We start from the raw sequence: 16,550 nt of genomic DNA on the forward strand, positions 1-16,550 counted from the left end.
AAAGATAACTCACTAACTGAAAAGAAGTGATGACATTGAAACAAGTTTATGATAAAAGCTGAAAAAAGTCCCAGGAACTTTCCGCTTTGTGAGCAGAGTTGTGCTAGTATTGGGCAGGATCCGGTCAGACAACCTGACACAGCGCTGGAATTTACTCTTCATTTCTGCAGGTTCTTTCTGCTGAGCGGACGCATGCACAGGTAAGATTCTTCTTCATCTTTACTTTTTTTTAATCATACTAAAAAAATAAAAATACCAAATGACAAAATGATTTAAAAAATAGTTAAATATCAGATCGCACTCCCTCCAAAATAGTAAAAATTGTATAATTTGGGAGGCTGAGTTATCAAAGTACAAAAACATTTTCAAGTTTTTATGTATTTATTTTTATCAAGGAAAAGGAAATATGTTCGGTTCAAGTTTCAAACCCGATCATCTTCGTAGTAATCTAAAGCTCGCCATTACTAGGCTGAAGGTGCTGCTGAATAAGAGAAGTAAGGAAAAAATATTTTTTTTATTGTCAACAAACATTTTAATAATTGGGTATCTATTGAATTAAATATAGAAGGGGTACAGTGATTGTATACAGGAGGGATAGCTAATACTAGAGATGAGAGAGAGGATTCAAAAAGATGTAAATAAACTGGAGAAGTGGGCAGCAACTAACAGAATGGTTTTTAACAGGGAGAAATGCAAAGTACTACATCTGGGCAATAAAAATGAAAAAAGCATATATAGAATGGGAGGAATAGGGCTAAGTGACAGCACATGTGAAAAAGACTTGGGTATACTAATAGATCACAGACTGAATATGAGTCAACAGTGTGATGCAGCAGCAAAAAAGGCAAATGCAATTCTAGGATGTATTAACAGAAGCATACAGTCTAGATCACGTGAAGTCATTATTTCCCTCTACTCCTCTTTGGTCAGACCTCATCTGGAATATTGTGTCCAGTTTTGGGCACCACATTTTAAAAAAGACATCAACAAACTGGAGCAAGTTCAGAAAAGAGCGACCCGAATGGTGACCGGTCTGCAAACCCTGTCTTATGAGGAAAGGTTGCAGGACTTGGGAATGTTTAGCTTGCAGAAGAGAAGACTGAGAGGAGACTTAATAGCTGTCTACAAATATCTAAAGGGCTGTCACATTGTAGAAGGATGATCTTTATTCTCAATTTCACAAGGAAAGACTAGAAGCAATGGGATGAAACTGAATGGGAGGAGACACAGATTAGACATTAGAAAAAACTTTTTGAGCGTTAGAGTGATCAACGAGTGGAACAGGCTGCCACGAGAAGTGGTGAGTTCTCCTTCAATAGAAGTCTTCAAACAGAGGCTGGACAGACATCTGACTGGGATGATTTAGCGAATCCTGCTTTGAGCAGGGGGTTGGACCAGATGGCCCAGGAGGTCCCTTCCAACTCTACGATTCTATGAGGGGGGTGTATGGTCAGGAGCATAGCGATTGTATACAAGGGGGGTGTATGGTCAGGAGCACAGTGATTGTATATGTGGCGCCCCTGAGGCTCAGTCGCCACAGAGGTACTGAACCTTCTCCTAAGGTGTAGTGCCCCACCACCTAGGTAAGGTTGGAGCTCCTTTCCACACTCCAACACTCGCATCCCACACAACAGGGTAGTTCAGCACAACCACATTGAGGGCTCTCTCTCCTCCTAGACATTAGGAGTACCTCTGGTGGTTCCCTGCATGGAACACTGGATTTGCTGGGAGGTGGGTGGAGTTGAGATCCATATAAAAGGTTGGGAAGGTTTAGAATTACAGGTCAGTCTGACGGGAGGTCAGGCGAGAGAAGGACAGTCAGTCAGGAGAGTCGAGGACGGGTCCGAGAGGAAAGAGATCCCTAGAAGAGGGAGAGAGGAAGGAGTGCACTGGTTTAGTCCAAGTATTTTTCTGGTCCAATCTCTCAAAAATTTTGGACTTGGAATAGCCACATGTATATATTGGTAGTAATCTGTCATAGAGACTCATACAGTTACCTCCTTTATTTTTTGTGGTTTTTGATTTAGTGATTTACTTGCACTACTATCTTTGGTAGCTTTTACATTTATTATTAAAAGTTATGTTTTATGTTATTTCTCGATTGCTGATTCTGTAAATGCACTACTCCCAACTTAGACTCAGGGCACAACAGCAACTGAATAGAGAGCCAGGACTCCGGAGAAGGGAGTCCCCGACAGAGGCTACAGCTGTCTGCCATACGAGTAGAATTGCTAGGAACATCTGACAGGAGGAACTCCAGAGTACCACGGTACTGGAGAGCTTCACACTAAAAGGCGCATTGCTGGAGTCATTCAGGAAAGGTACATGTTGGCGGAGTGTTGGAGAGGTGAGCCCCGACTTGCCCGGGAGGTTGACTGAGTCTCTGCCCCGGAGGACACGGCATGGAAGCAGGCACCAGTGTGTACCACGAACTGTGAGTAAAGCGTTGAAACTGCAAGCCCTGGAGTCCTCTATTCATTTGCGCACTAACATCTTCAGCACCGCTACACCTGGGTACCAATCCCCTCACCGCTTGTGCCTCTCCTCTGATCTTACATCCACACTGCCCTGGGACTACAGCTCCACCTGTGGGGAGCTATACCATCTTTGCTGCACCATCTCATCAGTCCCAGTGGATCTGCATGCAGCGTTGGCTTAACATCTTACTTGCCAAACACCACAGGTGGCGTCACGAAATGTTCACATAAACTGTATCACAAACCACCATTGATTTGGGCGCCCAGGGCCACGGACTGGGTCACCGCTGCTGTGGCACCTTTCCCCCTGACACCGGCCCGGTACCGAGTACCCCGAGACCCATATACAGAGGGTGGTGTATGGTCAGGAGCACAGTGATTATATACAGAGGGGGGTGTATGGTCAGGAGCACAGTGATTATATACAGAGGGGGGTGTATGGTCAGGAGCACAGTGATTCTATACAGAGGGGGGGTGTATGGTCAGGAGCACAGTGATTATATACAGAGGGGGGGTGTATGGTCAGGAGCACAGTGATTATATACAGAGGGGGTTGTATGGTCAGGAGCACAGTGATTGTATACAGAGGGGGGTGTATCGTCAGGAGCACAGTGATTGTATACAGAGGGGGTTGTATGGTCAGGAGCACAGTGATTATATACAGAGGGGGGGTGTATGGTCAGGAGCACAGTGATTATATACAGAGGGGGTTGTATGGTCAGGAGCACAGTGATTGTATACAGAGGGGGGTGTATCGTCAGGAGCACAGTGATTGTATACAGAGGGGGGTGTATGGTCAGGAGCACAGTGATTATATACAGAGGGGGGTGTATCGTCAGGAGCACAGTGATTATATACAGAGGGGGGGTGTATGGTCAGGGGCACAGTGATTATATACAGAGGGGGGTGTATGGTCAGGAGCACAGTGATTATATACAGAGGGGGGTGTATGGTCAGGAGCACAGTGATTATATACAGAGGGGGGTGTATGGTCAGGAGCACAGTGATTATATACAGAGGGGGGTGTATGGTCAGGAGCACAGTGATTATATACAGAGGGGGGTGTATGGTCAGGAGCACAGTGATTATATACAGAGGGGGGGTGTATGGTCAGGAGCACAGTGATTATATACAGAGGGGGGTGTATGGTCAGGAGCACAGTGATTATATACAGAGGGGGGGTGTATGGTCAGGAGCACAGTGATTATATACAGAGGGGGGGTGAATGGTCAGGAGCACAGTGATTATATACAGAGGGGGTTGTATGGTCAGGAGCACAGTGATTGTATACAGAGGGGGTTGTATGGTCAGGAGCACAGTGATTGTATACAGAGGGGGGTGTATGGTCAGGAGCACAGTGATTATATGCAGAGGGGGGTGTATGGTCAGGAGCACAGTGATTATATACAGAGGGGGGGTGTATGGTCAGGAGCACAGTGATTATATACAGAGGGGGGTGTATGGTCAGGAGCACAGTGATTATATACAGAGGGGGGGTGAATGGTCAGGAGCACAGTGATTATATACAGAGGGGGTTGTATGGTCAGGAGCACAGTGATTGTATACAGAGGGGGGTGTATCGTCAGGAGCACAGTGATTGTATACAGAGGGGGGTGTATGGTCAGGAGCACAGTGATTATATACAGAGGGGGGTGTATGGTCAGGAGCACAGTGATTGTATACAGAGGGGGTTGTATGGTCAGGAGCACAGTGATTCTATACAGAGGGGGGTGTATGGTCAGGGGCACAGTGATTATATACAGAGGGGGTTGTATGGTCAGGAGCACAGTGATTCTATACAGAGGGGGGTGTATGGTCAGGAGCACAGTGATTCTATACAGAGGGGGGTGTATGGTCAGGAGATTCATACAAAACAATTGCTTATTGTTGCAATGGAAACTCAGGATGTCATGTTTCTCATGTGCCTGTCAGGGTAGTTGGGTCGCCCTCCCAGGGCCGTGGGGTACTCGGTACCGGGCTGGAGTCAGCGGGATGTGTCCCAGCAGCGGTGACCCGGTCCGTGGCCCTGGGCGCCCAAATCAATGGGGGAATGTAAATGGTGGAATGTAGTTAATGGAATAGTTCGTGACGCCACCTGTGATGTTCGGCAAGTAGGATGTTAGGCCGACGCTGCATGCAGATCCTCTGGGGCTGGTGGTGTGTTGCAGCCTAGATGGTGTAGCTCCCCACAGGTGAAGCTGTAGCCCCAGGGCAGCGTGGATGCAATGGAAGAGGAGAGGTGCAGGCGGTGTGGAGAATGGTACCCAGCTGTAGCGGTGCTGAATGTGCTAGCGCACAAATGAATGGAGGAAACCGGGGCTTGTAGTTCCAAAGTTTTACTCACAGTCCGTTGTACACACACACAGGTGCCTGCCACTGGGCCGTGTCCTCCGGGTCAGAGACTCAATCAACCTCCGGGCAAGTTAGGATTCTCCCCTCCAACACTCCGCCAACATGTGCCTTTCTGAACAACTCCTCTATAGCGCCTTAAAGTGTGAAGATCTCCTAGTACTGAGTTACACTGGAGTTCCTCCTGACTGATGTTCCCAAGAACTCTACTTGCACGGCAGACAGCTGTAGCCTGCTTCTGGGACTCCCTTATCCTGAGTCCCGGCTCTCTATCCAATTGCTGTTTTGCCCAAGTCTTAGATGGGAGTAGTGCATTTACAGCCAACTACTCCACTGGTGTCTGCTGCAGAACCATAAGTGTCCATACAACCTCGGGGAACGGGCCCCGGCCTTGCGCTGATAACCTATAGGCAGGGTTCCTCTTCTAACCCACGGCCTCTCTGTTCTCTCTACTCCTTCGTTCCGTACTTGTCTTTCTTTCTTATGGAAGCTTAGGTTTCAGTTATACAACTTTCTCCTTTTCCTTTCCCGTGCCAGCTGGCTCAGATCACTGAGGCAGCTGCAGCACTCCTTCCTCCATCCCTTCTTCCAGGGATCCTCACTCCTGTCTGAGTGACTTCCTACCTGACTGACCTTCTGTCAGACTGACCCTGTCATCCTACACTGTCCCACTCTTTTATGTATCTTAACTCCACCCGCCTCCCAGCACATCCAGTGATCCAAGCAGGAAACCACCAGAGGTGCTCAGCTACTCTCTAAGCACTGAGCCGCAATGTGGTTGTGCAGAACTACCCTGTTGTGTGGGGTGCGAGTGTTGGAGCATGGAAAGGAGTTCCCACCTTACCCGGATGGTGGGGCACTACACCTTAGGGGCACTACACCTCTCTGTGGCGACTGAGCCTCAGGGGCGCCACATATGCTGTTAGGGAACTACAACTAACAGCTAGAAATACACAGGCTATAGACCACTCTATCTAGATTTTTGGCTTTGTAGACCCAGTTTGAAAAAAAATGCAATGCGAGTCATTTTCCTTTCTGTATCATCTAAATTCACTCGAAAAAGTGCAAGAACAAGTTTCACTGGACCCTGGAGCGCTGCACACGATGCAGGTGGCTGAGAATTGGAATGTCACTTTTAATTTCTCTGAAATATTTTAATGACATCTAGATGTGACATTTTTTTCAGTGTTTTATGTATATTATTGTTATTTTGATATTTAAGGGAACCTGACATCTGATTCCTAAAGCCTGAACCAGGGGAACATGAGTCAGACACTCTGAAAACGGCGGTCGGGGGCCCTGCATGTTGGATCACTATTCCAAGACGTTGGTCCTCAATGGCATCTTCCCGCCCCGCTTCTCTAGATTGGCAGGTCGCTCCCTATATACACACATGGGGAAACCTGTCAGTCTAGGGGAGTGAAACGGGGAGAAGCCGTCTGGTACCGCATCGGACTTGTCAGCACAAATCAGCAGACAGGTTCCCTTTAAACGTTATAAAAAATACTGCCATCTAATGGCTACAGTGACACTGACGCTCCAGCTTTGAAGAATCGTCTCACCTGTCAGCCTGCAGTGAAATTGAAGGTTCTAAAAGTATTCAGCCGACAGCTATCCCTCCCTCCCAAGCCCCATACCCGGGCACATGCGGGTGAGTGTGCTTTGTAACATCTGGAGTCAGCTTATCTCTGTTAAGCTAAAAAAAGAGACTTGGGCATTTAATCCTTTTCCACATTCATGGTGATTCAGGGGGCCCCATAAAAACACCAAAATCACTGGGTTGGGCGGTATTGCTCTTCATGCCAGAGCTTTTTGAGGAGTAATTTCCAGTAGATCTGATACTACAAAACACCTTCAAAAGGAAAAGTTTTCCTATTCATTTTTTGGAGCATTTTGTTTCCCAAATAAGTTTTGAAAAGTGCCCCATAAAGTGCATGTTATTCAATGAAATCTGCACTCCCGGAAAAGAGAAACTTCCCGAAAAGGAGCTTTTTTTTAAGCTTTTTCCACGTGAAAAATTCAACTTTTTTGAATCTCCGTGTGAATATCACCAAATAAATAGTACTCCAATAGATCCTCTCTATTTGCAGATGAATTGGTCCAGAAGACGAGGAAGGAGATAGCAGATTACTTAGAAGCCGGGAAACGTGGGAATGCTCAGATCCGGGTGGAGCATATTATCCGAGAAGATTATACCATAGAAGTCTTGGAGATTCTCTATTTATACTGTCAACTTCTCCTCGAAAGACTGGAATTGATAAAAACAATGAAGTGAGTCAGAAGCCAGGTACCATTGTAGCAATGTGACGAGAAAAGGGGCTACTAGACAGGTGGCGCGTAGTTTGAAGGGGCTACTAGACAGGTGGCGAGCAGTTTGAAGGGGCTACTAGACAGGTGGCACATAGTTTGAAGGGGCTACTAGACAGGTGGCACATAGTTTGAAGGGGCTACTAGACAGGTGGCGCGTAGTTTGCTAAAGTTCTTTGTCTGGGAATCAGGTTCTTCTACATTTTTCCTAAAACCTCTGTGTGGCAGAAATGTTTAATTAGCATGCCAATTTTTTTGTAACAGTTTAATTAGTCTTATACTAATTAATAATATGAACATGTTGCCTTCTGTGTAGGGAAATAAGCCCGGATCTGGAGGAAGCCGTGTCCAGTGTGGTTTGGTGCGCTCCACGTTTAGAGGCGGAAATTCCAGAACTGAAACCAGTGGGTAATAGAATAACTGCACCATAACATTTTTTTTTTGCTAGGATGTATCTCGAGGAGAAAGATTTTAAAATTTTGCCTTAAAGTATTAGGGTCATATACAATGCCTTGAAAAAGTATTCACATGCACAAAGGAAATACTTTTCCACATTTTTTTCACCTTACACCTACAAAGGAAATTATACATGGTATTCTAATTATTTTAAAAATATAAATCTGAAGATTGTGAGGTGCATTTATATTCAGTCCCCCCAAGTTAATGCTATGTAGGACCACCTTTCCTGTATTTAGCTCCATCCATATTCCCATCAACTCTGACCAGCTTCACTGTCCCTGTTGATGAAAAGTCTCCCAACAGCATGATGCTACCATCACCATGTTTGCCGGTGTGGATGGTGTTTTCAGGGTGATGTACAGTTTAATTTTCTGTGTTTTGCATTTAGTGCCAAAAGTTTTACTTTGATCCCATTTGACCAGAGGACCTTCGTCAGCATGCTAGATGTGTCCCCTGCATGGCCAAACTGCAAACAGGACTTCTTATGGCTTTCTTTCAAAAATAGCTTTCTCCTTTACACTCTTCCATAAAGGCCAGATTTGTGGAGTATACAACTAATAGTTGTCCTGTGGAGAGATTCTCCCACCTGAACTGTGGATCTCTGCAGCTCCTCCAGAATGACCATAGGCCTCTTGGCTGCTTCTCAGATTAATGCTCTCCTAGTTGGAATGTCAGGTTAGGTGGACGGTCATATCTTGCTAGGTTTGCAGTTGTGCCAACTTCTTCCATTTTTGGATGATGGATTGAGCAGTGCTCCATGAGATGTTCAGAGTTTGGGCTATTTTTTTTATAAACTAACCCTGTTTTACTCTTCTCCACAACTTTATCCCTGACCTGTTTGGTGTGTTCCTTGGTTTTCATGATGCTGTTTGATCTCTAATTTTCTCAAACCTCTGAGGCCTTCACAGAACAGCTGTACTTATACTGAGATGAAATTACACACGGGTGGACTTAATTTACTAATAATCTGACTTCTGGAGGCAATTGGTCGCTCAGGATTTTATTTAGGGGTATCAGACTACACGGAGGCTGAAAACAAATGCACTGCACAATTTTAAGATTTAAATCTTTAAAATAATAAGAAATCCTTTTACTCTTCACAAATACTTGCTACTTTGTGTTGGCATATCACATAAAATCCCATTAGGTTTATGGGTGTAATGTGAACAAAAATGGAAACGTTCACGGGGTATGAATACTTTTTCAAGGCAATGTACCACACAAAGCCAATATGCTGAATTTCCACCTGCAAATAGGAGCAGTGCAATGTGTCTTTAATCTGACAGTTGTGGAAAGGTCCAGCCCTGGTATTAAGTGTAGGGCCGCTGATATCCGAAGTCTCCCTGGAAAGGGAAATATTTGTACATTCTGTATTTTAAATATTTAATTACTTTTTCATGCAATTTTTTTATACATTGCTGTGAAGTATACAAAATGTCGAAGCCGAGATGAATGGATTGTGTTTTTTGAAGGAAATGATCTTTTCTGTGCACTTTACAGGTTTCTATTCAGTTGTGTAACAAGTATGGAAAAAAGTTTGGCAAGCTGTGCCAGAAGGGTAAAGCCGAATCTATCAATCGGAAAGTAAGTGCCACATTTAGGGTGATAGATCAGTCATATGTTTTAGGATACACAAGGTCCAGGGTACAGACATATACAGTATATTGTACCTTGTGCTCAATTTCATTAACTTAGGCACAACTTGGGACATTTTTCCCCAAATTCTGCATTCTTGTAGTTCGGAACCTTATTGAAATGCATTATCCTCATGTTCTACCTGACTTGGACAATCCCTTTGTGGTATGGTTGATTAATGATTGATTGATCACGAGGTATCCCACTGCTCAGCCCTCCAGTAATCTATTAGTGATCTGGGAAGTATGTGCTCGATTTCCTTGCAGCGCCATCACAGGAGAGATAAAGTATAACACTGTACCCAATAGCTGTCCATGGGTACCGTGGACGTGGTGGGTCCTCTGAAGGGAAAGATGCTCTTTGTGGTCAATGTCTAAGAGATGAGTGTCCTCATGGGTTTTCAAAAATGGACAATTCATTTAACACTTCCTGTGTCCGCAGCTTATTCATGGGCTCAGCACCACAGCTCCTTCTAAATGTCTGCTGGAGAAGTACCTTATGGAGATCAGCGACCATTATAACGTCCCCTATGAAGCTGATGTTGCAGATTTAGTGAGTATAATTGAGAAACTGTGATCTTGTACACGGCCTCAGTTGTACATTGGAGGGACCTCAATACTATTTAAAGAGGCAGTATATCACGAGGGTGTCAGGTCCCCCTCGAAGTCCAAGAGTTAGTCGGTCACATCGGGTAATGAATCGCAGGTCCTCTTTAGAGATGGAGTGATTCATGTCCTATTTAAAATGGATTTCCTTTTCTTCGGTGCTGAGAGGCTTAAAGACTCTTTCTATGCTGGCTGACACCTTACAGCCTGGTTGTTGCCAGCTGCAGCTGCTTATCATTTACTCTCTATATATACAGGCTGTGGGCATTTAATCCCTGCCATTGAAAGATTTGTCTTCCTGTGCTAAAGCTAAGTGATTGGAGTTGCTGTAGTGGTGTTCTGTGGTTTGCTGTAGTACGTGTGTTTATCTCCTGTTCCCTTTTTTTCATTCAGTTTATTCCTCCCTGTCCCTATCCTCATCCCTTGTGTTGGTTAGTGCTATTGTATGATAGAGATTTTGTGTTATCCCTGTTTTGTCTTTGCTTCTTGTTTATCTTACATTTCTGTCCCATGCCTCATGGAGTTGAGGAGGCGACAGATTAAGGTTTAACAGGAGCATAGTAAGATCGGAGACTCAGGCCTTTCTACCTTCAAGAGTACCGCTGGATTAGGGTCCCAGTTCCAGGCACTCTTTGAGGCCTCTCTCTCTTACCGAAAACCGTCACAGCGTGACACAGTTGCGCACGAGCGAGCACCGCTTCTCCTTTATTTTGCTCAATGCTTTTACTAGTGGCTTTGTTTGGTATTGCAGTTCAGTCCCAGACAGAATACAACAAAGCTGCAATACCAGATACCAGAGATACTAAAAGTCTGGCTTTATACCTGGTATATAACGTAGAGAGAGAGGTATGGGTGGGAGTCCTGTAGCCCCTTCAAACAGGTGGTTTGTGGGGGTGCTGAGAGTCAGACCCCCAACTTTATACTAATAAGTGGGAATTAGAAAAAAAAATAAATGGTACTGTACTGTATATGTTTTGTATTTTATGCTATGCCTAATTATATCTATTTCTCCAGGATCACAGCTGTAACAGGTGCAGGGGGTTGCAGTTGCACTTGAGCCTGCAACCAAAAAAACTCCTTTAGGCCATACGAGAATTCCAGTACTAATAAAGACCAGTGATAGTGCTGGAAATTTTGCAATGAGACCCCTGGGCTATAAGTGACCCCATTGTGTTTCTCGCCAGAGTGAAGTTCATCTCCCGGACCTGAGCCACTTGCAGATCACAGGGGGCAAAAATTCGAAATCAGAACTGTATGGAGGAGAGAGGAGAGATTCCTCTGAGGCGCGATATGTGAGTACATCAGTAATACTGCATTATAAACATCTCATATACGCACTTACACTATTGCCGTTATGTCACTCGCCATCAATGTTTAAACTTTTTTACCTGGTATAAATGCCGCTGTTCTCCTGAATCCGGCGATGTTTTTCTTTTGTTCCTGCGCCTCTCTGTTCCTGAGATATGGCCTCCTCTTCCCTGTATAAAAATCTGATCTTGTTTACCAAGTGGGCATGGTCAGCAGGGGTTCTCTTCTTAATGGCCCCGCCTGGTTGGTTAAAAACTTAGATTTACAAAGAAAGAGAAGGGGCCATATCTACCAGTTCATTCACTTTGTGGTTATCTGTTATAGGTCCCTTCACCTCATTATCCCCTAGGGGTCTATGAGCCAGAACATTGCAAGACATTTCCGCCAACATTTAAGGTTGGAGTAGAGCCCGAGTATCACCCGGACACGACACTGGGCGCCGCCGCCGTGAGTATCTGCTATTCCTAAGGGGCCTGTGTGTGAGCCATAAAATATTGGCTATGCATAAAGAAGTTGATTCCCCCCCCAAAAAAATTACCATATATTCACCTGTTTAAACCAGCGCAACTCCGTCTCCACCGCTCCTGTGGTCCTGCTGTCTGTTTCCTACACCAACAGTGATAGCACGCTATAGAGGCATATGACCACTGCAGCCAATCACTGACCTGATTGGCTGTAGTAGTGGAAATTATTGTAGTAGTAGAAGAAATCTTCATCATAATAGTAGTAGTTGTAATAATAGCAGTAGAAATTATCATAGTACAGTAGTGGTAAAAGTAGTGGAAATGAGTAGTAGTAGCAATCATCATAATAGTATTAGTGGTGGTAGTAATAGTAGTAGTAGTAGTAGTAGTAATAGTAGTAGTGGACATTATGGTATTAGTAGTAGTTCTTTTAGTAGTAGTAGAAATTATTGTAGTAATAGTAGTGGAAATTAATGTAGGTGTAGCAATCATAATAGTAGTAGCAGTGGAAATTATTATTATTATTGTAGTAGTAGTAATATTAGCAGTATTAAAAGTTATAGTATAGTAGTAATCATAATAGAATTAGTGGAGGTAGAAATTATTGTAGTAATAGTAGTGGAAATTATTATAGTAGTAGCAATTGTAGTGGTAGTTGTAGAAATCATAATAGTAGATATTATTGTAGTAGTAGTAATAGTAGTAGTGGTATGGTAGTAGCAAAAGTAGTAATAGTTATAGTAATAAAAGTAGTAGTAGAAATTATTGTAGTAGTGGAATTTATTATAGTAGTAATAAATATAGCGGTAGTTGTAGAAATCATAATAGTAGTAGAAATTATTATGGTAGTAGTGGAAATTAATAATAGTAGTAATTAATAGTAATAGTAGTAATCAGAATAATAGTGTAAAAATCATAATACTAGTAGTACTAATGATAGTGGTAAAATTATTATAGACGTAGTAAAATAGTAGTAGTACAAATATTATAGTAGTAGTAGAAATGATTGCAGTAGTAGTAATACTAGTCGTTAGGGGTACAGACTTCACTTATAGTTGTAGTAAAACTCCTAGTATTAGTAGGAGGTGTAGTAGGAATGATGATACTAGTAGTGGTGGTAGTAGTGGAAATCACTTGGTAGTTATAATTACTAGTAACTAGTTAATTGAATTTTGTGGTTGAACATTACAGGTCTCTCCTCCCCATCTTGCTGGTCTCTATGAAGCAAACCAAATCCTTACTCTCCCTCCGCCCTGTAAGGTTGGAGCAGCGCCATCAGACCCGGATTATAGTCCAGTAAGTATTTGCTATTGGGAGCAGCCGGCGGTGGGCAGGCGGGAGATGGAGGGGGTGATCATGGGGGGAATGCGGAGGTATTTGTAGCTTTGCCTCTGCCCCTGTGGCTCTTGACGGTGATGGGTAGAGAGAAATTTCTCTTTCCATTATGTCTTTCCCTCTCCCTTTGGATTGCAGGGCTATCACTACGCTGAATCTCCTGGATTCTTCAGGACAGAATTTTCAAAAAAGAAAGTCCCCCCCGCTGTCCCTGTCAGTCCTCCTTCATGTGATCTGGTGAGTACTGGGGAGTTTTACATATTATGTATGATCTCTCTGCTCTGACTAATAGGGGGATCCTTTTCTAGGATTTCCATATGGCCAAGTATGGCACATGTAAAGGAGAATATTCCTGGTGATTCTATTAGTAGCAGTAATAGCAGAAAGCATAATAATAGGAGTAAAATCACTGGAAGACAAAATTATACAAGAATATTAAAAAGAGGCTTACAGAAATCTACTTAATAAAAACATGATTTATAAGATTATGCACTAAAATCCACTAGTAGAATAGTGGTAGTTGTAGTGGTGGTGGTAGTAGTGGTAGTAGTGGTGGTAGTAGTAGTGGTAGTAGTAGTAGTGGTAGTAGTAGTAGTGTTAGTGTTAGTAGTAGTGGTAGTAGTAGTGGTAGTAGTAGCAGTGTTAGTAGTAGTGGTAGTACTAGTTGTAGTAGTTGTAGTAGTAGCAGCAGTAGTAGTGGTAGTAGTAGCAGCAGTATTGGTAGTGTAGTAGTAAAGATCATAAGAGTAGTAGTAAAAGTAGCAGTTGCACGAATCCTAATGGTCATAGTTGTAGTATCATAATATTAGTAGTGGTGGTAGTGCTAGAACAAATCATTATAGAAGCAGTAGTAACATGATAATAGTAATACAAGTAGTAGCAGTTCCAAAAAATTATAGTAGTAATATTGGTAGAAATCACAATAATAGTAGCTATAAATATTTCAGCCCAAGTATTGTTATCATCACACAGACCTGCTGCTATACATGTATGTAGCGTCCTGAGGGTGGGCCGGGGGTGATGGGGGTTGCACTGCTTCTATTATCTGGGTACATTTGTTGTCCTAACTACTAACTGATTGGATTTTGTGGTTGTACATTACAGGTCTCTTCACCCCATCATGTTGGTCTCTATGAAACAAAAAAGTTCTATACTCTCCCGCCGCCCTGTAAGGTTGGAGCAGCGCCATCAGACCCGGATTATAGTTCAGTAAGTATATAGAGATAGCCAGGGGTGGGCTCGCAGGGGATGGAGGGGGTGATGGGAACTCTTAATCAACTCTTAATTCGATTTGTGAAAAGTTTATCATGTATCTCCTAAAGCCATGAGCACGATGTTGAAATGATCAATGTAAAATCAATGCAGAAATTATGTATGAAATGTCATATATACAATTTTATTTATTTTTTAGCCTCCTCATGGATACGCATATGCCAGTGTTAAGCGCAATTCAAGTACGTAACTATTCAATTTAATTTTTTTACACTAATTGAGAATTCTATAATGAGTAACTAAACTTTTAATGATCAGCCTTGGAAAAGTTATGAATCTTTATAATATCCTCCATGATATTTTTTTTCCTTCTGGTCTAAAGGCCATGCTGAAAGTGCTGTTTTAACTGCTTAGTCCCTGCTTTTTTAGTAGCTGCTTTGAACTGCTGCTCTTGCAAGAATCCATAATCAAACACTATTTACATTGTCCCTTTGTGAAATTCTCTGCTCCCCTATGTTCAGACAGTGAGATCATTTGTAAATACTGTTAAGCACAGATTTTTGCTAGAGCAGCAGCTCAAAGCAGCATCTAAAAGAGCATGAGCCAGGCAAATAACACAGGACTTTCAGGATGGTGTTTGCGAGAGATGGAAGCAAAATTAAGTAGTGGATTAGATTTTGAAGATTCATAACTATAAAAAGGCTGATGAATAATCAAATAAAAGAAAGTTTAGTTACTCTTTGTCCTCAAAATCTGTACTCTGCCTCTTCCTTAAAATAAGATTTATAATTCTTCCATTTAATAAAATTGCAATAACACTGACAATATATCTGTTATATCTAGCTCCTGCTAAATGGTATCTCAAGTTCACAAAATAGTTGTCTGATGAAGTAGCTTGGATTTTCCTCTGTGGATTCTTCTACCGCACAAAGTTTATCTCCCATGGTTGATGATAGCGGCTGCTGTCAAGAAAACTGCTTCAATGATATAAAGAATATAGTATATTTTGTACAGATCACAAATTTTAAGATTTTATTTCTTGTTCCTTCAATATGTTTAGTGCTTCTTATCAACGTGTAACATATTTATTTTATTAAAGAAAGTGGCAATAAAAGTTAATATTCTTTTTTTTCTCCTTCATCTCATTGGGGGACACAGAGACTGTGGGTGTGTGCTACTGCCGTCTGGAGGCCGACACTAAGTATACAAAAAACAAGTCAGCTCCTCCTCCGCCACATACACCCTCGCCCCGATAGCGGGCGGAAACCAGTTTTTGCTTAGTGTCAGATGGAGGCACACGCAGTCTGGGTCTTCCCAGACTATTTTTTATTTCTCGCTATGAAGAGGAGACAGGGGCGACGGACCCTATTGAAAGGGTCTGATCTCCTCCAAACATCAACGGGCGAGCACGCGCGAGTATTCCTCCGCGTATCCTTTCCCGCACCGAGGGACATCTCTGGGACTTTTCCCCAGACATCTATTTTTTCTTTTTTATTTTGAGAAGATATGACAGGGGCAACGCATCCTATTGAAAGGATCCGATTTCCCCAAACCATCAACGGGCGACCACGTGCGAGTGTCCCTCCACGTATCCTCTCCCGCGACGTGGGACATTATGCCAGACTTAACCCTGTCCACCCCTAGGTAGTGAAACCATGGGCTTGCACAGAGGCACAAGACTAGTCTGTGCGCCCCCACTGCTCCACCAACGCATGACGGCGGTGCTGCATGGCGGCGGACGGTCCCTCTCCTCGCCCAGAAAAGGCGGCTGGAGCTAGGGTACCTGCACTGTCCGAAGACGGATTACCTCATGGCCCCTGGGCAGGAGATCAGCAGAGTGCAAGGAGGTATGGTTAGGCTGGGAGAGCCCCTGGGCAGCGTGAGGATCCAGGCTAGGGAAAAATCAGCTGCACGACGAACGCTCCAGGTGCTGGAGCCGGCTTTCCCTCTCCTGCCTGCGGTATCAGCAGCAGCTTCAGTTTTCTCTCCCTCCTTCCTCCGTCCCTCCTTCCGGGCAGCGGGCCCATACCTGTGGCCAGTGGGTTCCCAGACTGGGAAGGAGCGCGCCTCAGGGGGGTAGGGAGAAGCGCCAGGGTAGCGCGCCCGGCTCCGGCAGGCGGGCAGTGCCTAAATTTAGCCCACGGCTTCGGCCTAGGCTGTGTGACGTCAGATCCGGCGCCACCCCCATGTCCAGGGCGGGCGCTGGATAAAATTGAGGCCCCGGCTTCAGAACGGGGTAGACCGCGGTCAGGAAAGCATCGCAGCCTACCCAGAGAGAGCAACAGCAGCAGCAGGAGCACAAGCACGGGGAGACAGCAGGAGCTGGGTAAGTGCGACCCCGTCTCAGCCACATTAGGGCAGGTTGACCTCCTTCTCCTCATACCCCTGTATGCTTTAAA

At 44.0% G+C, this 16,550-nt stretch overlaps 1 protein-coding gene and 1 long non-coding RNA gene across 2 annotated transcripts; both read left to right on the forward strand.

The window, feature by feature from the left end:
- The first annotated feature begins 406 nt into the window (after positions 1-406).
- Positions 407-11,608, forward strand: LOC141095547 (IST1 homolog). Its single transcript, XM_073581606.1, has 7 exons — positions 407-494; positions 6,917-7,097; positions 7,450-7,537; positions 9,093-9,176; positions 9,669-9,779; positions 11,017-11,124; positions 11,465-11,608. The coding sequence occupies exons 1-7, from the start codon at positions 407-409 to the stop codon at positions 11,606-11,608; spliced, it is 804 nt and encodes a 267-aa protein (XP_073437707.1).
- Positions 11,609-12,977: 1,369 nt separating this feature from the next.
- On the forward strand, positions 12,978-15,355 carry LOC141095456 (uncharacterized). Its single transcript, XR_012233394.1, has 4 exons — positions 12,978-13,176; positions 14,044-14,148; positions 14,351-14,393; positions 14,995-15,355. It is a non-coding gene; the product is annotated as an uncharacterized lncRNA (long non-coding RNA).
- Positions 15,356-16,550: the final 1,195 nt, after the last annotated feature.

This window comes from Dendrobates tinctorius, unplaced genomic scaffold, assembly GCF_039654945.1.
Source record: "Dendrobates tinctorius isolate UK_male_01 unplaced genomic scaffold, ASM3965494v1 ptg000009l, whole genome shotgun sequence".
Classification (NCBI taxonomy): Eukaryota; Metazoa; Chordata; class Amphibia; order Anura; family Dendrobatidae; genus Dendrobates; species Dendrobates tinctorius.